We start from the raw sequence: 26,096 nt of genomic DNA, 5'->3' as shown, positions 1-26,096 counted from the left end.
AAAATGTAATTTATTCCTGTGATGACAAAGCTGAATTTTCAGCATCATAAATCCATTCTCCAGTGTCACATGTACACAATAACAGTTTTGTTGCTAAATGTTTCTGTGAAAACTGTGATTCATTTTTCCAGGACTTTTTGATAAAGAATCAACAGAAATCTTCTGTAACAATGTAAAAGTGATCAATTTAATGCATGCTTGATGTAATTAAAGTATTGATTTATTTAAAAAAAAACTTACTTACAGTAGTGCACATTGAATGAATCATAAAGCATTAAATAGCATTGACAGGCAATTGTTTGTATTGTTAAAGTGCTATTCTAGATATTACTGCTTATGTATTTCCCATTAAAAGCAAATAATGGCTATGTACACATGCGTATCATTACTTCCCCTGTTGATCCATGCATTTCTATGCATTTCCACCTTCTCATCCATTAATAATTAGCTGGCTGATGTGTGAAGGCATGGTGTAGAGGATGAGGAAGAGGAATATCCCCAGGATAACCAGAATGAGCAAAGCAATGATGTACTTCTTGTATTTCTTCCAGATGAAGAACACAAAGGTCTTCAAGGGGTTCACAAACCAGTTGAAGGAAGTCTTAGGACGGCTTAAGGGGACAACAAAAATCTTATTTACGTAGCACATTTTAGCAAGCACACAATTAAAATAAAAAATATGCAAATTTGAAATAATATAAATGCATTTTGGTCCCTTACTTTGGTTTGTCCAGAGGTTCGGGTTCTTTGCGTGCTTTTCCCACAGGGTTCTTCTCGGCTTCTTCAGCTGGCACTAAGTGGAACTCTGCCTCTACTTTACCCTGTAAACCACATAAATGAACGAAGGGTTTGAGTCTACCTTTACAAAGTAAAGAAGTGTGTTACTACATTCAATGTACTCAATGTTGGAGCACTAAAGAAGAGATTGTACCATTAAGAGGAACGTGTTTCCACTGTTGTCCACAAATTGCAGATCTTCTGGTTTCATGTTGCCACGCTTACTGGACTTTTTTTTCTTCTTCTTGTTTTTCTTCTCTTGTTCTGCCTCTCTCTCCTCTCTTTCGATGTCCTCCTGGCTCTTTAGTTTGATGAGCGGCCACCAGCCCTTCATCCTCTTGCTGCGGAAGATGGAGAAGCGAGGGCCGGCCTTGTCTTTGGCCATCTTGATGCTGCATTGCTCTGATGATTTTGCTGCACGGACCATATCGCTGAGACGCAACTCTATGGATCCTAGCCGCAACAATTGGAAAGGAATTCATGTTTTTACAGACTAACTAGAAAATGTAAGTAGATTTCACACATGACCAGTGACTAAAACCACTAACCCAAGAAGTCATTGGAACCGATGCGGTCATAATCCCAGACCTGCAGTACCAGAGCAGCCGGCTGGCGGAACTCAGTCTCCTCAAGGGAGAACAGGGACTCCTTCTTCTTGTAGATGACCTCCTTCTCCGTGGGAAGATAGTCAAAGTTGAAGACAAAGCGCCAGTTGAAGTTGCCTTCACCAGTGAGGGAATTAAAATGCACATCCGTCTCCTGTTTCTCATCCTCCAGACCTTTAATCCAGCTGGTGAATGTAATACACATAAATGCACATGCATATGGACATATATTTTGTTTATGTACGTAATTGTAAAGAAATATTACAAACATTATAATTCAAATTATTTATTATTTATTTTATTATACGCTAGTGTTTCTTATCAAGGTTGCATTTATTTGATCAAAAATCCAAAACTACAGGAAAAAAAAGGTTGCGCTGCTTAATATTTGTGTGGAAACTGTGATGCATATTTTTTCATGATTTTTGATGAAAAGAAAGCTCAAAACAACAGCATTTATTCATTTTTAACATACATCTACTGACCAGAAACTTTTAAACGGTAGTGTTAGTTTTTATGGAATATAATTGTGCAATATAATCTTGTGCATTCTTACCCTTTAACATAGATGTCACTTGATGGCTCTCCAGTGAAAGGATTGACATCATCCAGCACAACATCGTCAGTATTCCAGATGATCACACGCAGCTCATAACTAGAGACAGAGGGTTCAAATATTCTCTCATTAAATAAATATAGCACATCAGCAAGATGTAAATTAAAAGAGCAGAATGATTATTCTCTATATTTAGTCGTTTGGGTGAAATTGTGTCCTTTGAACATGATGCTCAATTTGAGTCAATATATATATATATATATACGTATATAGGCCTATAGCTTCAGTATAATGTGATATCATCTTGATTACCTCTCTGGAAGTCTAGGTTTGATATTAACAGGTGGTGGTGGAGGTACATCTACAGGAAACATGTCAATCCACATGTGAACGTAACCCTGTTAGGTGAAAGGCAAAGACATAAGAGATTATGTTGCAACTACATAGTAGTTAGTAATACAAATTTAATAGTAATACAAATTTAATTTAAGTATATCAGATCCAAGACGAAAAACTAAAAATGGGGAGAAATAACAATGGAAATCGCCACCAATCAACCGCGAACTTCGATGCATGAGCACCACATTACTAACTACAGCTCTAACTTTGAATAGTGTAAGTGAAGATTTGAACCAGGCTAGCTGGCTTGACTAAGATTGCTAACAAGTCATTGTGTGTGATGGAGTCTGACCTGAGGAAGGCCAGGCTTTTCCGCGTTAAGCAGTGAGCGGACTTCCACATGCTCAGGAACCAGAGGACACGCTCCCTCACAGAACTCTCTCATCTCCTTCCAGCGCTGAAGGACATTCAGAGCTTTATGCTCATCCAGCTCTGCATAGTCTTCTTCTGTCTTCTTATTCTTCTTCAGCAATTCTGCAGCACCAAATTCTCATTTTAATTATCTGTTATCCATAAACAGATACATCCAACATGATGTTTATGGGTGCATGACTAAATATGCAAATGCAACATATATATATATATATATATATATATATATATATATATATATATATATATATATATATATATATATATATATATATATATATATTAATTAATTAATAAATATTTTATTTATAATTGTATATACAAACATGCATAATATATATATATATATATACACACACACACATTTAGCATTTTGACATGAAAGAATATTTTTCTTTTGATCAGTATAAATGGCAAATATCCAGATTAAACAAAACGTTATTTACAAAAAATATTAGCATTTTGATATGAAATAATTGTTTTTGATCAGTATAAAAAGTCAAATATCCAGATTAAACTAAATGTTATTTACAAAAAAAATAGCATTTTGACATGAAAGAATATTTTTCCTTTTGATCAGTATATAAAGGCAAATATCCAGATTCAATGTCGTAAAACAATAAAAGGATGTGAATATTTTATTTATAGCCCCTGTATATCTGTTTTGAGCCAAACTCAACTTTTCTTTTCTTCAGAAAACAGGGAAACATTACATGTATTACATTGTATTACATGAAGGTACTTTAGAACCTTTATTTTAAAATATTAAAAATGCCATTTCCACCTTCTGGAAAAGCCTCATTGGGAACTTTGAAGATCATGTTGAGAACTTTAATTTCAGACTCCCGGTACTCTGGAGATGGAATCCCATTTTTGCGGCAGAGCTCCAATAATATCGCAGTTGGTTTCTTGGCATCTCTCCATTTATTATAGCCATCCCTGAAATCACAAGACAGTCTAATCTGATTTAACCTGTAGAGAGTCAAATGAAAATCAGGCCACAAAACTGCCTGATTTGTCTCAGTCTAAAACGCAGCAGCTGCAAACAATCAACTGAGAGCACTCCAAATATGAGCTTCAAAGCAGTCGATGAGCTTTCAGAAATTCTGATGATGATGAAGACAATAATGACAACGACAGCAGTGGCCACGACAAAGATAATAATACTAATCATCATTATAATCATTATCACCATCATCATAACAGGCTAAAGCCATTACCCACTTATCGTAATGAAGGGCCAGGCCACACCCGGCACGGTGGCGGCTGAAGAAACGGTTCTCCAGGTCCACGTGGGTCTCGCCAATCAGGTCATCGGAGCCCACAAGGTCATGGTCAAACACGTACAGCGTGAGCTCTGTCTCCAAGGGGAAGGACACGGTCAGCTCGAACACTCTGTGGGGAGTACATCAAATCAGTAAACAATTCTGACAACAATATCACAAACTATAGTTTTCAGCAGCCAATATACACGTGCTTTCAAGAGTAAAAAATACTAAAACTAAAAATGCTCTTTAATCTTTAAACTTAAAAGGCGGAGCTTCTAGCTACCATACTTTCTCCCATTCATTTTGTGAATAGACAGCACTTACTCTCCAAACACTGGGTTCAGTTGTTTGGGAATGTATCGCTCTTTGCTGTCCATTTGCTGCTTGCCAACTTTCACCACCACATAGGGGTCTGCCTTTCCATTTGGGTCTGTGGGTGCCAGATTGGTTGCCTTAGGGTCCACAAGGAAAAGAAGCATAAAAGGTTCATTCAGATAAATGAACAGAAAATACATGGAGTTGTAGGATTAAAAATAATCCAAGATATTTGAAATAAACAAAGACATTTGCTTTATTGTTTTTCACCCCCTCTTACCCCAATGACCATTTGGAGTTTCTAAAGGCACAAAGGTGCTGATAATGATCAAGGCCTGTAGGCCAAGATGTGTGTACTTTGGGGGTCGATGAATTGTCACACCTTTAGTACAATGGGGGAAGTTGTAATTATCTGATTGGTCAGCTTGAATGTCTCACATTTGGGTTTTAGTCACATGGTCAGGGAAAGGATAAAAGAAGATTGTAACTGTTGCTCTGTCTCTTTTATGCTCTGGCTCTTTTGATTCTCTGGGTCCATTTCTTGGGGCTCTCTCTCTTTGCCTCCTGTTTTCTTTCTCTCTTACTCTCTACTCTCTTTATCTCTCTCAGGTAACATTTTACATATATGCTGGGAACAATTAATGGTATAAGTGATCATCATCTCATACATCTATTTTGTAACTATTTTAATTGTAACCATAACCATATATTGTCATTAAACCCTTTCAATTACAAATAATGAGCTAACTAGTTTTGATTTGCTATTGACTTTAAAGTGCTACCTATTGCAATACAATATCGTCACTCTATATAGCAACGCTCTCCCACAAATTAAGTTAGGGCTGCCAACTTTTGAGTTTAGATTGGAGTGAGATTTTTTTTTTTTTTTTACAATGTGTACAATAAGTGTAATTTTGATTTTGTCAAAACATATACAGATTTTATTATTGCTTGACAAAAATTCCAAGATTTCAATTCCATCCTTGTGATTTGATTCCGATTTTGATTCAATATTGACTAATTTGGATACATGTTTATTTTAAATTTTATTTAAAAAAAAAAATATCTCACCTAATGCTGTAAACATAGAGGGCCCAATCTGCTGGTATTTAAGGTTAAAAATAACAAATTAAATTAAATATAATGCAGTTTTTGTTATAATAACAATTCCGTAGACAGTTCCACTTGAACTGAGGCGCTCAGCGATCTGTCACGTCACATTTACAAGCGACAAACGTATTTTTGTCTGAATTTCGTAATAAAATTTACGGAATCTAAGAGCTGAGAATTAGTTTAATATTAAAAGTACCTCTTTGCTCCGCAATTTTTCTGTGCGTGAGAAAATGGATGTGTGGCGTGAGAGCGTGTGAAAAGTGTCAATTGCGTGAGTCTCACGCTCAATGCGTGAGAGTTGGCAGCCCTGATTAAGTAACTGCACTTATTTCCGTCGTTGGTATAAGTAGCAGTGGGTGGTAATAGACAAGAAATGTACAGTTTTCTACAATCTTGCTGACAAAGTTTCTTTAGTCATTCGGCAGTCTTGCAGCCTGAACCCCTGCAGGAATCCATCCTTACAGAGTCATGACGGAAAACACTGCACCATCGTGATGCATGCAATGTGTATGTTCTTGTATAATTGTGATACATGCAGGATTATTTAATTGCAAAAATTCAAAAGGTGATGCAAATCGTGAAAAACAAAGTTGCGATGTAACGGAAGTAGCGACAGATCTTCTGTATTGCGAGAAAGCATAGTGGAACAGATTATCGAAAAAGATGGAAATGGAGGGTGAGACTTAATTCGATAGCTGTGTCATTTAGAAGGCTGCATTTTTAATTTTATCATTTTTATATTGGTTATATTATATTTTATCAATTTTATACTGGTTACTGTTCTGAAATAAGACATCCTTTATGAAGTATGCAGTCGACAAATGCGATCTCCGGAGGACGCAGCCTTCGTAATGAGACACACACTATGAATCGGTTGTTGATTGGATGGTGACAGATCTAAATGTGAATTTGTAGATGATTTTTAGGAAGGGGTGGGTTTTATGAAAATCTAAAAAGTTTATTTCCACTCAGAATTTGTAAACTGGAAATAAATAAATAATAAACATGTACTCACTTTTATTACATACACCCTCACAAGGACTTTAATGGGTGTATTTTTGGGAATCGCATTAGTGATCTGACAGTCTGCGTCCTCGTCTTCGGGAGCGATGGGGTATATCAGAAACGATCCCTGCAAAGAAGCACAGCTCTGGTTTAACCTCTAATCCTTGACTTCCTTCATGCATGCCGTCACACTGTTGATGTAAGGCATAAGAGCTTGCCAAAACACACATCTTACCTTAAATTTACCCATATATCTTGTACTTTCATCTTCCTCTTCATCGTCCAGGCTGGATTTGCCTTTGTAGACAGGAAATATGTGCAACCAATCCATGAACTGACTAAATTCATTTTCCAGTTCAGACTTGTAAAGCTGGGGAATAAATAAAAAAAAGAAAAGAAAAGAAAAAAGGCAGAAAATGTATACTGAAAATGGTTTCGGTTAGTCTGAGAACAGAAACAAAACACTGTAAACACATTGAAACATTTTAACAAATAAAAGAACTGCCGTTTGAAGAATATTTCAAACCTCTATGGTGGCAATGTTCTTCCTCTTTGGGGCAGGAGGCTCCATTTCAATCACAGCCTCATCGTCCTCTGCCTCTAGCGCAGACATGGTCAGTGCTGCTCCATCTGCAAAATGTGACATTACATTGATGCTTTTAAAGGTGAACTAAGTAACTTTTTTTACCTTAACTGAACAGCTTCGGAGTCATTGGAATGGTTATATTACTTATTTCGGGGTGAATGGTGGTCGTTTCGCACCCCCCTGGTGCCCGTGAGCGGAAAATACGCACTTGCAACTTTAAGCCGGCGGGCCGCCGGCCGCCGTGTCAGGAAGTCTCGCATGATATCAGGACTCGCGATGTAAACAATTGCTTTACGGCCAAAAGAAATCTGCTAAAATGCTGTCATTATTGCGCTCCCTCACGCTGTCCGAACCCGAATGAAGAAGACGTTTTAAAGAATGTCCCATCTGCTTTGATGTCGTTGATCTATAGCCTCTGGTGTCTGAGAATCACCAACTAGTTTTTACAACAGTGTTGTCAAATATCTATTCCGAAGCTGTGGGGGGAGCTCTAGAGAGAAACCTGCGAGCAAAAAGCGAGAATACAGCGAAGAAATCCCGAAGCTACTGAGTGCTGCTTTAAATAAATTCAGTCCAAAGCATTTTACTTAAAGTAGAGTCTGGTCACTTAGGCCATAGTCAAATGTATGAATGTCATCGTCATCACATTAGAAAGCTCAAACCAAGTGGTATCTGTAAAGCACAAACAAATTATGCAACAAATTTTCTTAGAGGAAATTTCACTTTCAATCAGTCCATAGCTGATTTTAGTGCATGTATGAAGTCATTTACCTTCCGATTCACATAGGTGTAGCAGAGAAACCATATGGTTTGGTATTTTGTTATATAGTGCATTTGTCAATCAATTTTAAGCATGTTCAAAATACATTTTGAGGCCTTTGTCGTAATTTGTTGTTGGGATGATCATGCTTTGCATTTAAAATACCTCCATCGTGCCCATCTTCCAGGTCATCCTCTTTCTCCTCCTGAAGAAGAGACACAAGACTTTTAAATGTTGAAGAAAACAATAAGGCACGCAATTTAAAACAACCTATTATCAAAATCAGTTATCACCTGTTTTTCGAGTTCAGCCAGTGACGCATAATATTTAGACCACCAATCAAGCTCCTCCTTTTCTGGTGGCTCCTCCTCTAACTCCTCCTCTTTTTTCATCACCCTTTTGATTGGAGACTGAAAATGTAGTTTTGCACAAATACTTATTTTAAAATTTAGATTATGTAATTTACTCAACCTCGTGTCCTTCCATGGTTGTGAACAGGCCTTAACACACTAACTATGAACACAGATTTTTAAAAGCCAAACACACACACTCATGATTAAAAGCCTCCCATTTGGATGTCAGCAGGGGTCTTGGCTAGGCAGTGGCTGGCCAATTAATCAGAGTGATCTAACAGCAGGAGCTCAAACTGCCACAGGAACACACTTCACTGCGCTCAACAAACCAGCAGATTCACACCATAATCAACAGGTTAATGGGTGCAAAGGGCTTCACATTTATTAACGGCAGACAGTTGATGGTTAAAAACATGTGCGCTAAGTACTCATTAGGAGCTATTTCAAACACCCCAATGCAGCCAACTAACGTCATCACACCCAGACTAGAAACCCCATGACCACATGGCAGCTGTATGTGGCTGAATAAAAGTGCTTGCAAAACCTCTGAAAACTGGTGGAAGATGGCAGATATCATTTTGAGACAATTTTGCACATATGGTGAGTAGAAATTTGAAGAACACTGAAGAAAGTAGTCACTCTTATGGACTAAAAAATAAGGACAGTGGAACTTACTGTGACTAAGTTGAGAGGGTTGATAGGAATTTTGGAATGCTTCAGTGCAAGTCCTCCCAAATCCATGGTGATCACCGTGTTTAGTGGAGTGGTCTTCTTGGGAGGCTTTTTCTCTAAAGTCAAGAGAGAATGATTAGGAATTTGCCATATTCAGACGTCAACGTCAATCACCAACTTTCGTTGTGAAGGTATTATTTTAATGAAAATGTGGTCATCCTCTGATTATGTACACTACAGTTAAAAAAAGTCTAGGTTCAGTACATAAATAGCTGTTTTCTATTTTAATATATTTATGTAATGTATTCCCGTGATGACAAAGCTGAATTTTTAGAAGCCATAACTTAAATCCGTTTAATATGCTGAATTGGTTCTCATGAAACCATAAAAAAGAAATTTATTTGAAATGGAAATTCTAATATTATAAATATCTTTATAGCTATAGCAAAAAATAAATAAATAAATAAATAAATAAAAATAAAAAAAAAAATTAGTCACTTGATCAATTTAATGCATCCTTGCTGAATAAAAGTATTAATTTACTTTGAGAAAATAATCTTACTGTCCTCAAAGATTTGAACGGTAGTATGTACGTAATTTAAAACTGGAAATTGTACGTCATTAAAACACCTTATTTAAAAACCTTCATTGTTTATTGTTCCAGCAGAAAAGACAATAATTATGAATGCAAAAAAGAGATTGTTCTGAAAAAAGGAGCAACAATCAGTCTTTAAAAACATTACAAAAAATTAGCAAATCTTAATATAGAGACAAGTGAAAGCGCGGACTTATGAGCTATATTTTGCAATTCGTTGCAAGTAATTCTTGATGTTATCAAAAACATGAATGACTGAATATGTAAAAAAATGAAAAAAATGTAAACAAAATATGTACCTTAAAGGGGCAGTAAGTAAGAATTACTCCCATCTAGTGGTGAATTTGTATTTTGCAATCAAACTAATTTTGCTCTCCAGCGCCTCGCGTTTTCAAATGCGCGTTGCATCTACGGTAAGCGATATGTACCAAAAAGCTTTGACAGGATGTCTTCTAATAGCACCTCGTCGAGTTTTCCTTCTGGTGAACTGGTTTGTTATTTCAAACAAACTACAACTTGACACAACGAACAAACGAATGTTACAGTTTTGAACAAACAAAACTTACAACCTTGTTTATAGGACCATCTCTACTTTACTCAATAGCTGCTATTCATCAAAGAGCCTGTTTAACTTTTAACTATGTTCTTCTGTCTATATCAGTGTTTCCCAACCTTTTTTCAGTCAAGGCACCCTTTGAAATTTAAAAAAAAATGTGTGGCACCCTACACTAGTGTTGTCACGATACTACTTTGATACTATACTTTGAAATGTGCTGGTTTTGTTTTTTTTTTTTTTTTTTTTTTTTTGATGTGCACAAATAAATGACAGGTAGGCTACCATAAGATTTTCTTCTTCCTGTTCCTTTTTTTTTTTCTTCGTTCATGCATGTTACAAATGAATGAATGAATTAAACATTTTTAATTTTATATAATATATAATTTTGTTATAATTGCACAAGATAGCTTGTTTTTACTACATTTTATGTAGCCTAATAATTTCACAGTAAATCTCCAAATTAATGTAGAAACATCATAAAGACAGTATATTTCAAATAATTGTTTAATGGCATCTTTTTATGAATGAAGTGTTATTTGATTCTGATGTCACTGCTGCACTGTCACATGTGGATCCCACAAGCGTCCCATTTTCTCACAACTCTTAACGTTCATTTAAGACTTTATTTAACTAATTTAAGACTGCTCTCATGAGGATACTCAAAGCGAAAGCGCGAAAGAGAAGTCGAGTCTGGCGCGCGTCGTGTCAGCATCACAGGACAGCGCATTCTCTTTTGTATTTTCTCGCTTGCATGGTTAGAAGCATTTGCATGAAGAAGAACGTGATTATATAATGTAACGCTAGCCAAAGGATGACAGAAAAAAATGCTGCTTTAATTGCGTTAAATATTTTTAACGTGTTAAATTGAAAAATATTAATCGCACGCGTTGCGTTGACAGCAGCACAACCGATGTGAATACGCGGCAAGACGGACGTTGTGACAATTCGTGTGTATTTGACTGTAAGCGCATCAATGAAAAATAGGCAGCTTTATGTGGACGCACTGGGAATGAGGCACGGGAATAAAATCACATGCAAGCGCAACCTCCGCAATTCAACGCCAAAAACTTATGATTTGCATTTGTATTATAAATTTGTGCGCATTATTTGTTGTTATTAGAGACTTCCGACGATCCGAGATTGATGGTAAAGATTTGTTTTTTTTTACACAGTTTCCCGCTGGGAAACGCTGGTCTATATAGGCTAATAAAAAAATAAAAAGCCTGTAATTAAGACCTTAACATTGACTTACCTGTCGAGAAGAAAGCAGGCAACTTCAGCGTCTCTTTTAAAAGCTTTCTCCTGCATTAGCTATCCCGACATTATAGCTAATAACCCTTGTTTTTGTAATCTCCGATCACGTTTCCTTTTACGGTCTTATTGTGGAGTTTTTCGACTAAGAGGACTCGTTATCCTTTGACTTAACCGTGCAGTGCAGCCTTTTAAACTTGCCGGGGCAGTGACAAAAGCGCCTCTCACTGCTCTGCTCCGTTTCTGCTGGTTTCAGTCACTTGACGCGGGCTCTGAACGAAAACGCGTTGTGGAAACGCGTTGGCCTAGTACTTTTTGTCCCTCTCTGCTATTATAGTTTTTCAAGATGGCGGAACTACATGGAAGCCTCCGTGGACCTACCCGTCCCATGTATATAAAGATAATAAATTCTTCGTTTACGAGGATAAGTCAGATCATTGGCAGAGGTATTTGGACACCATTGAGGACATATTTATGAATAAAAATATTGATTTTAGATAATAAAATACCTAAAAAGTTACTTATTGTCCCTTTAAACTAGAGCAATACAAGAGTGTGGTCACTGTCTTTTCTCATTTCAACAATGTTTCATGTCATCCTATTTTTTTATACAGCATAAGAGTCTGGTGGACTTTTAAATGTAAAATATTTATGTACACAGCAGATGCTTTCATTTTGGCCTTTAAACCACAAGCATATGAGCTATATAAGGTTCCATACCCTCAGGCTCCTCCTCCTCATCTTTCCACTCCTCTTGGTCCCTGGGCCCAAATTGCACAAGGTTTTGAACCACGTGAGTTCCCACCAGGACCATCCTCCCAAACGCCCTCTGCTCCATAATGAAGATAGTAAGAGGAGGATGCAGGTAGACAAGCTCTGGAAGTTCCTAAGGACACATGACCAGTTATGAGATATTGTGTAATTGTGATAATAAAAGTAAGCAGTAGATGATTAATATTAAATCACCTTCATCAAATATTTAATATGTTGTATAATTAAAATTTTTAAATATTTAATATCTGTCTGTCATAAAATCATATTATTGCTTTGGTGTTTGTAAAAGGCATCACCAAGCAATCGCAAATAAAAACCTACAACTAAAGATAGGGCAACATATTGTGCAATTAATCATTCTGAGTAAGACATCAGACTATCAAATTAAAAGAACTCAACAGCAGCCAGAATCTAACCAGCTTTGCAATTCTGAGACAGTATATGTGATCAAAGCTTGTATGGAAAGTATGTTCTTAACACAGCTCTTAAGATAAGGTCTAATACTTTAATAAGAGGGAGTCTTACGACATCAAAGTGTTTAACCACATCATTGAAGTTGGGGTTGAGCTTGTAGCTCTGAATTTCCTCCGACTCGATCATCTTGCCCGCACACTCCATCCTCACTTGAGGCCGCTCCACTTCAAATAGGTTGACCCTTTTCAGGTCCCTCAGGCCCCAGTACAGCACCTGCCGTTTAAGGGTTTGAGTTCAAAACACTGTAGTGCACGTACCAAACTAGTCAGCTGGCAAACTTTTGCTGTTATTTTAAAGGCTCTCTTGGGGATTGATTTATGAACACATCTGTTTTATGTGATAAATCAATTCGTTATTGTGCATTTAAGACCTTTAAATGTTGATGTTAAATACAACTGTGCTTTTGATTCAGTTTATTTCTTTTCAAGGTTGTGCCTTTGTACCTCTATTCTGTATTGCCTCAGCACGGGTCGCACTCCCTCAGGAATGATATAATGGCATTCTTCTTCAATGTACTGTGGTTCTTTGGGATCAACATCCAGTGGCAGAGTTGGCTGAGATTGATTCAGAGCACACATACATGACATTTAAAAGGCTTTTTTTGACACTTTCTGTTGTAAATAGAGGTAGAGGTGAATTTAGCAGCAGAATTGACTACAAGTCGTCTTTATCTTCTGGTAAAATATGTACTGAATATATATACTGTTCAAAAGTTTGGGTTCTTTTAGATTTTTTAAAGAAATTAATACTTTTTTTCAGCTAGGATGTATTAATATTGATGTATTAGATCAAAATTGACAGGGAAGACAACATATTTCTATTTCAAATAAATGCTGCTCTTTAGAATGTTTCATGCATCAAAGAATCCTGAGAAAAATGTATCAAGATTTCCACAAAACAGTTATTTTAAATTGAAAACGTGTGTGTGTGTGTGTGTGTGTGTGTGTGTGTGTGTGTGTGTGTGTGTGTGTGTGTGTGTGTGTGTGTGTGTGCGCACATCCCTTTCTATCCATTCAGCTGAATAAAGCTGTTCTCCAACACACAAATGAATGCTTTTAGTCGTGTGAATGTGTGCAGAAAGAAAGATAATCTATTCACTGTCTTTTGCAGTGAAATGAATGAGAAAATACAGGGGTCCCACCTCTCCAAATCCAGAGTAATCCAACTCGATTAGCTCAAGAGCAGCCAAAATTTCACCAGCTTTGTTTTTGCCTTTTGTGATCTCAAAAAACTGCAGCTGGGGCTTTTTATATGGCTCCTCCACAAACTTCAGCTCTGGCTTCGCAAATGCACGACCAAGGTCTTGTGGACTGCCCTGTTGTAACATTGAAACATACCACACATGAATCAAATAAATTATACTGTGTAATAAATATTCATACAGTAAGTCTGACATCCAGTTATGCAGCTAAGAGTTTTGAAGACTATTCATAAATATAAATAAACTTCCTAAACAGGAACAAACAAAATAAGAATTTAACTGATTTAAACATGTTCTTACCGGTGTTAAAACAAAAACTTTTTTTTTTTTTTTTTTTTGCGTGGCATTTATAGGTGATTCACAGATAATTGAATTTCAAAGCATTTGAATGCATTGAAAAGTGTCACTCACTAGTTTGTTGTAGTCATAGATGTTGATGATGACCACAGGAGGGTCTTCTCTGTACTCGTCCTTACTGCCCTCCATTAGAACCTGATCATAGAGGAGTAACTCACACCATGTCGGGGACAGAGTTTCTTCCATCACCTACAAACCATACAATCTTTTAACAATCCCTGAGACACAAAATTGCAATCAATACAGCCTAAATGATAAATGTATGTGCCCATTCAGATCCTATTGGACTTAATGGACCTGTCATAAATGACCAATACATCTCTTGCGAACTGAATAAAAGTTAGTTTTCATGTAGTGCTTGTCATATACATTGCTTTTTATTGAGGACATAGAACAAAATGAACTTATGTGTTCATGAGACCCACCCTTGTGACCTGACACTGAGTGTTGAACACAACCTTGGTGAAGGGGTCGGACAGTCCATTGTCATCAGCTGCAATGATGCCACGTGCCTGATAAATGTGAGCACGTAACTGGAAATAACGACTGTCTGGATGAAAGGACAAGGGAGGTATGGTATTTTTCATGAAAGTGAATCAAAATGTCATCCAAATGGAAATATATTGGTTTTCAAGGGAGCTCGAGACAATTATGGAAAATATCAGAGATGTTTGTATTGGGAGAAAGTACCTTCCACTGCTAATTTGGTAGGAGGCAAGTTACGAGGAATCAATGTGCCCTCTTCATAAATGGGTCTAAACTCTGCTGGAAGGCTAGTGACATAGTTTTTTGCGTACTTTGTGATACCAAGCCACATATAGACTTCCAGTTTGGCGAAGATTTCCCCCACTGGCCCTCCAGGGGTCTACAGAATGAAAAGTATAAAAAGTAAGCCACACATATATAAATATTTTAAATATTTTTAGGGAAAACAACAAAATCGCTAAAATCCAATAATTCACTACATTTTATTAATCTGAGGTTAAAGAAACCCCTTTCATTTACCAAACTATTTCATTTTATTTTAGGAAACAAGTAATAAATTGTTTTGGACAGAACAAAATGTCGCAATATAATGTAGGAATTCACCTTCATGTACACAGCAGTGATTTTCCCACAGTCTTTACCCTTCTCCTCTTCCACCAGTGAAAAGAGGATGGAGGGTGCTGGGATCCTGGCATAGGCCACTCGCCTTCCTCCACTCAGCATCCATAAAAATACATCAGGCAGTGTGCTCTGAGGCTGACATATGAGAATACAAACACACTTATATACAGTTCTGCTGGCAAAACAATTCTGTGTGTGTGTGTGTGTGTGTGTGTAAGGTAAACATTAATAAACAGCATATTGATGGCATTACTTCTAGGGCCAGAAAGCGGAGCCTCTTTGCAATATTCTTGAGATCTACTAGTCTGTCTTTAACTGTATTTCTGGTGACTCTCTTTTTGACTCTCAGGATCTGTTTGGCCAGCAAAACCTGCGAAATAAGGCAATTCATATGACATTTTCAATGAAGACTGTTAGTGCAACTAAACCATATATCCATAATACCAAAACCAATACAATTTACTTACAATGTTCCTTTTGATGAGCCCCACACGGCACTTATCCAGGGTGTTTTGGCGCGCATTTCTCTTCCTGTCTAAGTTACTGATGTACTGCCTGAGAGCCGATGAGAAAAGGTTTTTAATTATCCATAATGTGCTATGTAAGAAACAGCTACAATGGACTCAATACAATAGTCATGCAAATGTGTCCTACTTGCAAGTGGAAAAGAATTCCAGCACGACATCCACCAAACGTTCTTTAGCCTTGATTTTTGATCTTTTCAACAGCATCTCCACTTCATCAATGCCATATTCCTTGAAGAATATAGGACATAATTCAAACTTACATGATTCCAACAAATGAGTGAAAAGGATGAGGGGAATAACCAAGCATTTTGAAGTACCATATTTGTAATCCAAATAATTAAAGACAGAGTATTCAATATCTGCACTCACCAGTCGGTCGGCCATCTTGGACAACCAGTTGCTGTTGTGGAATCGGAAGGTGTGATCCTCAAAGTTGCTCCACACAAAGACGCATGGTTTCTCTCGGAACAAGGGAATGCAACTAAATGATCTGAACGAGAAAAATAATGATATTTTCAGTTATTCTTATATAATCCTACAGCACTCCACATGATTATAAGCTGTCAGCCTCGAGGATGTCATTTCACCCGTCATATTCAGTGGGCTGTGGTCTCCTGGGTGCCGTGACAGATCTGTCTTGAGGCCCAGGGTTCAGAAGTTGACCTCTCTCCAGCTCATCATCTGATTCAAGCAGTGGCTGTCTGTCCTCAGCCAGATTCTCCTGACTACCACTCTTGCTGGACTTCACTACCACGTCTGCAGTTTTTCCATAGTTCCCTGTGAAGCAGCGTTGTTCTTGTTAAGTAAAACTATATATATTAAACATATTTTTCATTAATTAATTTCATTAATTGAAATAAAGCTGAAATAAAATAAAATATTAATATAGCCTATAACTTAAAAAACTTGCCTTGCAACTAACTGAAATAAAATAAATTTTAATTGGAGTACTAAAAGTACAAAAAAAAGAATATATATATATATATATATATATATATATATATATATATATATATATATATATATATATATATATATATATATATATATATATATATATATATATATATACAAAAAAATATATATAAAGCTATACAGATATATTTAAAAAACTAATAAAAAGGACAAAGCACATAACAAAATTACTAAAAATTTAACATACTGATAATATAAAAACAAAAGCTACTTCAAAATATTGTTATAGGTAAATAAATAATACTATAATAACCAATTTCAATAAGATTTGAAGTGCATTGTTGCATAAGTGGCTTGTACTCAAATAGTTGTTTATATTAAGTGGCAATATGATATTAAAAAGTCCAGTCTTACCAATAGAGAGCTCAAAGGTGACAGGTTTGATGCCAATAATAGGATCTATCATTGTAACTTCAAAGAAGGACGCAAACAACAAAAATTCATCCTTCTCTCCAGTAAAATTCTACATTAGAAAAAACAGATACACAGTCGATTAAATTTAATACTGTATACATGTAAGAATAGTTTAGTGCAAGTGTGATATTGAGAATTAGTGTGTCCCAAATAGTATGCTAATATTGCCCACAATCCATTGCACGTTGGATGAGGATTCGATTAGAACTGCAAACACAAATAAAAAAAGTGACGGATGTGTAGTTCTGACGGTTAAATAGAGAGGTTTAGACAGGGGCTTAATTTGTGGAGGGTTTGGGGAGGAGATAACCCCCCCAATATTTAAATCTATGCATTACAACCCCCCCAATATTTATACCATGATCACATGAAAAATATGCAGACCCAAACTTCAACCCCCCCCCCAATGTTCAAACCAAATCTACGCCCTAGGGTTTAGATAAAGGGGTTAGACTAATTAATAATCAGTATCTAACCTTACGAAAATATATTTATTCAGTGTTATCCACGTTATATTTCATTTGTGAACTTTTGTAAAGATACGTTTGGTCATTAACTTTTAAATGCATCATGGAAACACATGAGGAGAGTTCTCTGCATGAAAGACCCACGACAGCCAGATAAACGTGTTGCTACATTTCTCTTCTAAACGGTAGGAAATTAAATTAAATTGAATGTGGAGGATTTTAACTGCGACAAGATGATTGACAGAGCCGTTTAAACAGTGACAGGATGCACGTAACTATGCGACAACTGTCCATTAAAGACACAGTTATGATGAAGTAGTATGTAAAGTTTGCCTACTTTTTTAGTACATACTTGTAGGGCATAGTATAAGTAGGCAAATTGGGATGCAGCATTTGCTTTTCTTGCAAATGAATCAGTGTTTTGAAAGAATCAATAGAGTGAACTATTTGTTGACTCACTCATAAAGACTTGTGACCACCTCCTGTTATAACGAGTTACTGAAAAATCCCCATGTAGCCTGTTAGGGTGTTGTCTTGCAACTCCACTTGGCCAATCAAATTCAAAGACCATAACTAACTTGTATAATCTGAAATACTACATGAAAGACAATTCATCTTTTCCTACCAGGCAAACTTGGTCACTGACCTCAGGAAGAGGGTGAACATCTTCCACTTCCACTGTGACGGTAGTTGGTACCTCAGCACCACTATCTTCAGATTCCTCGCCAGGCCCACTGGGACTCTGCACTGCTGAATAAAATCATCCTCTAGTCAATGATTACAGTGCTAGAGTATCCTAGATACATGTTTGTGTGTATATGAATGCATAATTCTAATATGTGAATTAAGTTTACATTACACATTGACATTAAAAGTTAGTGACAACCAAGTTTCAGACACTTGCGACATCTGGGGCTGGCTGCATAAACATAGCTATTATGTTAAGACAGTGTCTGAAGTTCTAGTGTGACCCACTATCAGTTAGTCTGGGGCTAATCTACATTTTTATGTAACCAACTAAAAAAAAGCTATGAACAGTCGTAAAGAAAAAAAATATTATGTCTAACTTGTAAGACTAGTCTTAGCGGTTTATGCAACCGGCCCCTGAAATTGGTCGAACAAACAGGTAGCCCCGCCCCAAAACTCACACCATTGGCTTTTAGCGCCAACAAGGCAAACTTCAAACTTTCAAACGAAATTGCAAACTTCACCATACATAGTGTGCATATATTTATTTTACTATTTCTTTTTACTACCTTCTTTGCCTGCTGTTTTATTTTTCTTGGACTTTCGGCTCTTGCGTTTAAGATTAAGCCTGCTGATTGAGCTCTTCACATTAGCAGCAGTCTTACTCTCCGTCACCACAGCCGTAGGGGAGGAATAAACCTCCACACTCAATGAGAGCAGCATTCTGCCCCTGTAGAAGATCCCTTCACTCAGACCTTCATTAAGATCCCTGTGGATGTCTCTCAGCGTGGAGTTTTGAGGAGAGCCGTAGAGATTGACCCAAGCTGGGCCAAAAGTGGGATTGAAACCTGATGAAGGAAAGACAGGGAGTAGGTTGCAAAAGGTATAATAAAGTAGAAGTTGTTCAACAAGAGGTAAAAAACTGAGGTAAACAGAAGGCACCTAAATGTTAAAACGAGGATGCGGATACATGACTGAGGGATTCAAAAACAAATTTGGACTTAAAGGGATAGATCATACAAAATTGTTAATTTTGTCATCATTTATTCACCCTCATGCCATTCCAAACCTCTATGACTGACTTTCTTCTGTGGAACACAAAAGAAGATATTTTGGTAACAAAAGAGTTTTGGTTCCCACTGACTTTTTTTTTTTTTACCATACAATGGAAGTCAGTGGGAATGAAACTGTTTACCAAAATTCTATAATATACATATTGTTCCAAAGAAGAAAAAAAGTCATACAGGTTTAGAACAACATGAGGGTGAGTAAATGATGACAGATTTAGCTATTTCCGGTAGACTATCCATTTAAACTTGCAGTATTCAGTATTAAAACGGACCATTTCGGTTGGGATTGGAGATTTGAAGAAGGTCCAGGAAGTGTGTTGCCACAGCCACATCTCCAATGTTGGCATCATCAAGGATCTGGATCTTGATCCGCCGAGCAAGAGGAGGAAACTGCTCAATGAAGGATATTTGTTCATTCCACTCGGGAGCATTGGTGTTACTATCTACTGACGTTTCCCCCTATCAAACATGTTAACATATTATTTTCCATGCATTTTTTAAAGAGTATTCTACTATAGTTAAAAACTGACTGAATTTATAAAAAAAAAAAAAAAAAACTATATGTAGACTAAAATGTTTGTTTGATGGGAACAGAGAGTTTAGATTTGGCTTCTGAATCCACTTTTTTTTTCTTTTCTTTTTTTTACATAAGACATGCTCTGACATCATAGCAATTTATTTTGAGCAGAAATATTTGCCAACACCCTGTGTGGCAATACTCTTGGAACAGTTCAAATACTGACGCACCTCAGCCCATTTAACAAACAAAAGCACTGTCAGGGTGGGTGGATGTGTGTGTGTGTGTGTCATTTGACAAAAGTGTTATTTTACATAAGACAGAACAGAACATCATAAGGAAAAGAAACTAAATTTTTATTTATTTAGATAATTTGACTGTATAAATAGTACTGTCAAGGCATATATCAAAGAAAGAGTTTAAGCAAACATATCATAACAAAGACTTTCAGTTCTTCTGGTTTAAACCTTCTGTGTTATAAATATTTGGAACAAATTGTCTTATTCAAAGTTACATGGAAAGAAAATCACCTGCTGTCCTGCGAACGTGACCTGAACATAAGGGTCAAGGAAAACCTTCTTGTCTCTCATTATCTTCCCCATGAAACCAGAGTTCATGCTGGGTAGGCCTTCAGCTCTGAAGATCTTCAGGATAAACTTTGCCCAAGGACGTTCTGATGGCATCCTCTTTGGAAGGAGAAGGTTCCTACATGTCACATGAAAATATACCAAAAACTTTTTAGGTTTCATCTGCTGAAAAGTATCTATTGAACACACTGATGCCAATGGCCAAAGAACCAAACATCTAATATTAATGTTAATTTGAGTGGGAATGGGTTCATAAGAGAAGAACTGCCATGTAACATAAGGCAAGCTCTTACTTTTCAATGTCATCATTCTGGCTGCCAGCTGGTGCCAGGCTGACCATGCCCATAGGGTCTCCTTTCATTACCACACTCACTGTGCACTTCACATAGCCTTTAATTCCCGAGCGGGTATCTTTTGGGTCAGTAAGCGGAGCCCATTTCTGGTAGAAACGGTGATCTGTGAAATATATTGGCTGTGTTAAGTTGTTGTAATGATCAATGTTGCAGTTTCTAAGTCAACCTATAATCATTCTTTTTCGCCACTGGTGATGAGTTAATTATCACCATTAAAATGTCTAGGGAATGTTTTACCAATGCAATGAACTCGAAGCCTGTATTGTTCATTTTGGCTCTGTGTATCAAAGATTGCAATCAGAATTTATTGTTTCTTAAGCTGGGGTTATATAAATATTAAAGGGGCTTTATGTAGAATTCAGAAACATTGCAGTACAGTATAGGTCATAGAACGTAAAAGAGGGTTTCGAGTGCATGCAAAAACGTCACTTCCTTTTGATTTCCCTGGCAAAAACGTCATATAAAAGTCCTTCACATAAAAATCAGTCTGCTGGCTTTAATAGAAAACCTAGGAAGTAAGGTCTTGTTTTTTTAAGTTTCGTCCCAAGCTGTTCACACATTTACAATAAAATGCGGCTAATACATGAAAAATCTTACATATAGCGCCTTTATTGCTAAAGCGTCATGCTACCTGGCTGCTGATGCACAGTGCTGATGTCAATCTTAAAGGTTCCTATGTGGCTCATCAAAAAGGCAAGGATTTTCTTATGAACAACCTAAAATAAAAGAAAATAGCCATGATACATACAACACACATATACTGTCTAAAATACTGTCAATACTTCTTACAAAACGTGTTTTTGTCTTACCATGATTCACAATGTTAAGTCTATTAAAAGTGTTTATATTTTAGACCTGGATGGTTTTCGCAGGAAATTACGTACATACATCACTCGTCCGAGCGTGTCTCGTCAAATCCATAAATAGAGAAAAGTTGTCACAACGAGCGAGAAAAGTTGACATGGAGCACGCTAAATATCGAACCTCAGGGGAATCACCCATTTAATAAAACGCTGAACAGAGGATATTCTGCTGGCAAAATGAGAATTCGACATAAAACAAGAATCAACATTGGCTTGGCTTTTTTCGGAGATTACAAGAACTGAGGGATTTGAAATGTTGGCGTTTGAAAAGGTGCCATTTTTATTACTTAACAGGTGAGTAGGGTATTTTATTGAACAGATAAATTGCCATAATAGGTCATCTTGAGATCCTTTGCATCTAAACACCTGTGCCACGAACCATCGGCACAGTCACGCATAGCTGAAGCACAACCAAAACATGTTCTTCCGCAAAATGCATGCAGTTTTGTTTTAACCACTAGAGGGCAAGAAATGACATAGTTTACCTTAAATTCAAGTCAAAAATAGTTGTAATAATCAAGAAACTTTGCTGCCGTACCATGGGTGCAGCAGGCGTAATGATATGACGCAGCGCCTGAAAATAGTCCCCAACTCAGTAACTTCCAACGTGACCAGGACTAAGTTTGTCTAACCTATTAGACCTACTTTCAGGCGCTGCGTCATATCATTACGCCTGCTGCACACATGGTATGGCAGCAAAGTTTCTTGATTATTTCGCAGAAATGAGAGTATAGTTCCTAGCCATATCAGCCTAGAAAAGCGCAACTTTACATTTTCTGTCGGTCTTAGTACACGATGTAACTACAAAAGAGTCAAGTTTTAAATAGGAAAAATATCGAAATTCTTTGGTCATTTTTTTGTTTTGAGAGAGATGCTAATGGTCCTGTCCGATTCAATGATTTATGCTAAGCTATGCTAAAAGTGGTACCGCCAGACCGGCTGAATGGATTCGAAAACGGCAAAACTCAACTGTTTAACTCTGGGGGAGTTGTAAAATGAGCCTATTTCCAAAAAAAGTGGAGTATCCCTTTAAGGGTCAGATTAAGCAAAATTAGCATGTGCATTATCAGTAATTACAGGCAAAATATTAGTGCATTAAAGCTACTTTAGCTGCTACATATGTAAGAAATTGATGTAAGTCCCTTTAAATCTTTCTTTAATCCTTTATGTTTGTATGTCTCTAGTGTCTCTGGAAATACTTACCGAAATTTGAATCACTTTATCAAAGAGCACATCTTGTGTATCTTGGAATTCAAACATGAAGTTCTGAAAGACAAAAAAAGAGAAACAAAACAATCAAGAGAGATGCTCAAAGCTTTAGATGCTTAAAGGCCCTTTCACACCAAGAACGATATAACTATGCTAACTATAACGATAACTATATTAGCATCCACACCACCTGACGATATAATTCTGTTTATACTACGCGCGTTGCAGTTTTGTCTTCTGCCGCTTTAAACGTTCAAGCTCTTTAAAGCAGGGTGGATTCTGATTGGCTGTCAATGATTTTATCGTTCATTAGATGGAAAAAATCCACCTTAAAGTGATTCCAACAGTATCGTCTCTCTGTGAAGTTATCGTTATAGTTGTGGTGTGTACTGCTATTCTTTTAAAAATTATCTTAATGATCTGCAGACTGTTATTCATGCATTCATCTAGATTACTGTAATGCTCTTTACGCTGGAATTAATCAGTCCTCACTCTCGCGCCTACAACTAGTAGCCTACTGAATGCCGCTACTCGTTTTTTGACAGGGATAAAAAAGAGGGAGCATGTGTGATGCATGTGTTAGTTGGTTACTCTCTGACACAGGTAACCTCACTTCATTGGTTACCTGTTCAATTTAGATTTGAATTTAAAGTTTTAGTATTTGTATTCAAAGCACTTCATGGTCCTACTCACTTATATTTCAGATCGTCTTTATTCCTACTCTCCCGAGAAAATGCTCAGATCCTCCTCCCAGCTGTTATTGACTGTTCCAAAATCTCAACTAAAATCACTAAAGGTGACAGTTCTTGGTCCAAAGCTCTGGAACTCCTTACCTTTTTCCATCAGATCACCCCCTTTGTAATCTACATTTAAATAATATCTTTAAAAAAAAATCTCAGGTTTATGCTTAACTCGATAACACCTTTAGTTTTAATCGTATTTTTATTTGTTTGGTGATGTTTTGTATTAATCCTGTTATTTTCTGATTATTTATTTTAATAGTAGGCTTATTTCAAATCTTTTTTGTTTATATAATGCTTTTATTGTAGGATGATATTAGAGTTATTATCGCTCTTGGTGTAAACGGGCCTTAAAGCTGAGTTCTTTGCAAGCAGTTACCTCATTGTAAAATGGACAATTGGTAGACTTCTGAGTAGCTGTGTGCCTTTTCTCATCCCCAATAGTCACATACACTGCTGGGTTGATGTTCACCCCTACCAGTTTCTGAGCTTCAATCACATTTACATTCACCTGAGGGGAAAAAAGAGTGCAATAGAAGACTTAACCCAAGTAGATACTCATCAAATAGTGTCAGTTATGTGGTAAACAATTACTTGCATATGAAATAAGTATGTTTTCCTCATTGGATTGTTTTACCTGGAAAGACTTCACTTTAGGTGTGATGGCAAGCTCATGTTTTGCTATGGCCCTGCAACGACTACACACATCAACAAAGCAGTGAGTTAGTATTATTTATCAAACTTGTTACATTCTCAGATTAGATTTCAAATATGAGAATTACATGATGGGTCATTTTTAGTTATGCAATGTGTAATGTATTGTGTTACACTGCAACACAATAAAATAGGCTTCATACTAATGTAGTGTAATGTATTACATTAAAAGGTAATTGAAACGCACCTCAAAATGGGAGTGAATGTCACATTTGCACATTCAATATCTGCAAAGTCATAATCATCATCATAGTCATTGTCATCATCTTCGTCTCCGTTCTCGTCATCAGTTTTCAAAAGCCCCCGACCAATCATCCTGGTTTCACGATCCAGCTGCTGAGGACGCAGGCCGTCTGAAGAACTGCGAATTATTGAAAATATCAATGTAAATACCATCAATAAAGTGTATGAAAATGTATAGTGGATCATACAGAAGATGTCCTACCTTGGTTCCGTAAAACCTGTGTTTCTGATGACAAGCTCTGAGCTGAAATGGAATAGAGAAAATGAGATGAATGGATGGATGGATGGATGGAAAAGAAGGAAGAACGTAGAAAGAAATTAAATATGGGTGGAAAGAAGGAAGGAAAAATGTAAGGAAGGAACCTTACAATGGAAGAAAGGAAATGGAAGAAATGTAAGAAGAAAGAATAGATGAAAAGATGGAAGAAACGACAGAAGGAAGAATGGATAGACAGAAGAAAGAAAGTAGGATTAGATAGAAGGTATAGCTGAAGGAAGGGAAAACTGGAGGAAATGGGTGGATGAAAGGAAAAAGAAGGTAGGAAGGAAAAAGTTAGAATGGATGGACAGAAGGAGGGGAAGTAATGAAAGAAGGGAACATTAATGGAAGGAGGGAAGGACTGAAGGAAGAATGAATGAAAAGAAATAGAAGGAATGTAGGACAAAAGGATGGATGAATTAATGGAAAATGAAGGAAGGAAAATGTTGGAATGGATAAAAGCAGTGGACACAAATAAGGAAGGGAAAATGGATTAAAAATATGGATGGATGGATGGATGGATGGATGGATGGATGGAAAAATGAAGGAAGGAAAATGGTATAATGTATAAAAGCATTGGAAGCAATGAAGGAAAAATGGAAGAAAAAGGGACAGATGGATGGATGGATGGATGGATGGATGGAAAAAGAAGGAAGGAAAACATAATGGATTAAAAAAGTGGAAGCAATGAAGGAAGGGAAAATGGATGAAAGAAGGGACAGATGGATAAATGGATGGAGACAGTGGAAGGAAGTCAAGAAAGATGTAAGGAAGGATGGACAGAAGGAATGAACAATGGATAGAAGAAAAGAAGAATGGATGAAAATAAACAGAGAAAGGAAAGATCTTACAAAGAAAGATGGAATGAAAGAAAGGGATGATTGAAGGATGTCCTAGTTTACCCATCACTGTCCTCTTCTCTGATGAAGTCCTCACTGTCCCACCCCCCTGCGGCCCCCTGAAGAGGACTGTACTTCACCTCCAGCTCAATGTAGATCTACTCCAGAAAACCCATCATCACATGACAACACAAAACCTAACTACAACACATGAACATCTAGAATGATTCAATAATCTTTCACCACATCAATGTTACAATATCATGAAGTGTCTTTGTTTAATGGATGTTAAAGGAGTGAGGAGTGTGTTCGTAACTCACATCAGTAAGACTGTGCTGACTGTCTGTTAGAGACTCACGGAGAAGCAGCTGTCCCACAGACACCACATGCTGCAGGTTGATCACCAGCTTCCCCAGCAATCTGTGCACACACACACTCTTATTATACCAAATTTTCAAATATTATTTCTTTTCTTATGAATCATTCAGTTCATTTCCCTCTTGTCTTATATATAATGAATACTGTTCTGACCTGTT

General features: G+C 36.9%; 1 protein-coding gene across 3 annotated transcripts; it reads right to left on the bottom strand.

The window, feature by feature from the left end:
* On the bottom strand, window positions 1-25,959 carry fer1l4 (fer-1 like family member 4). 3 transcript variants are annotated; one of them, XM_081358120.1, is made up of 42 exons: window positions 25,881-25,959; window positions 24,665-24,706; window positions 24,407-24,580; window positions 24,143-24,203; window positions 23,885-24,016; window positions 22,760-22,822; window positions 21,325-21,409; window positions 20,634-20,796; window positions 20,284-20,458; window positions 19,509-19,695; window positions 18,736-19,014; window positions 18,126-18,229; window positions 16,953-17,061; window positions 16,211-16,400; window positions 15,993-16,113; window positions 15,751-15,851; window positions 15,564-15,651; window positions 15,350-15,466; window positions 15,079-15,231; window positions 14,680-14,854; window positions 14,415-14,539; window positions 14,044-14,178; window positions 13,573-13,746; window positions 12,875-12,985; window positions 12,483-12,644; window positions 11,904-12,069; window positions 8,785-8,897; window positions 8,050-8,166; window positions 7,922-7,961; window positions 6,937-7,040; window positions 6,646-6,780; window positions 6,421-6,537; window positions 4,302-4,429; window positions 3,934-4,104; window positions 3,494-3,648; window positions 2,630-2,811; window positions 2,251-2,336; window positions 1,939-2,037; window positions 1,326-1,567; window positions 932-1,230; window positions 721-821; window positions 1-611 (listed from the first exon to the last, which is right to left on the bottom strand). In XM_081358120.1, the coding sequence occupies exons 3-42, from the start codon at window positions 24,532-24,534 to the stop codon at window positions 431-433; spliced, it is 5,574 nt and encodes a 1,857-aa protein (XP_081214246.1). In that variant the 5' UTR covers window positions 24,535-24,580; window positions 24,665-24,706; window positions 25,881-25,959; the 3' UTR covers window positions 1-430. The 3 variants fall into 3 exon arrangements, with proteins under 3 accessions (XP_081214246.1, XP_081214245.1, XP_081214247.1); XM_081358119.1 differs by lacking the exon at window positions 25,881-25,959 and adding an exon at window positions 25,624-25,712; XM_081358121.1 differs by lacking the exon at window positions 25,881-25,959 and adding an exon at window positions 25,624-25,712 and having other exon boundaries at window positions 18,126-18,226.
* Window positions 25,960-26,096: the final 137 nt, after the last annotated feature.

Source organism: Scardinius erythrophthalmus (assembly GCF_964197995.2).
Source record: "Scardinius erythrophthalmus genome assembly, chromosome: 25".
NCBI classification, from domain to species: Eukaryota; Metazoa; Chordata; class Actinopteri; order Cypriniformes; family Leuciscidae; genus Scardinius; species Scardinius erythrophthalmus.
The sequence above is the reverse complement of the archived record's forward strand: the minus strand, read 5'-3'. Positions and strand labels throughout refer to the sequence as shown.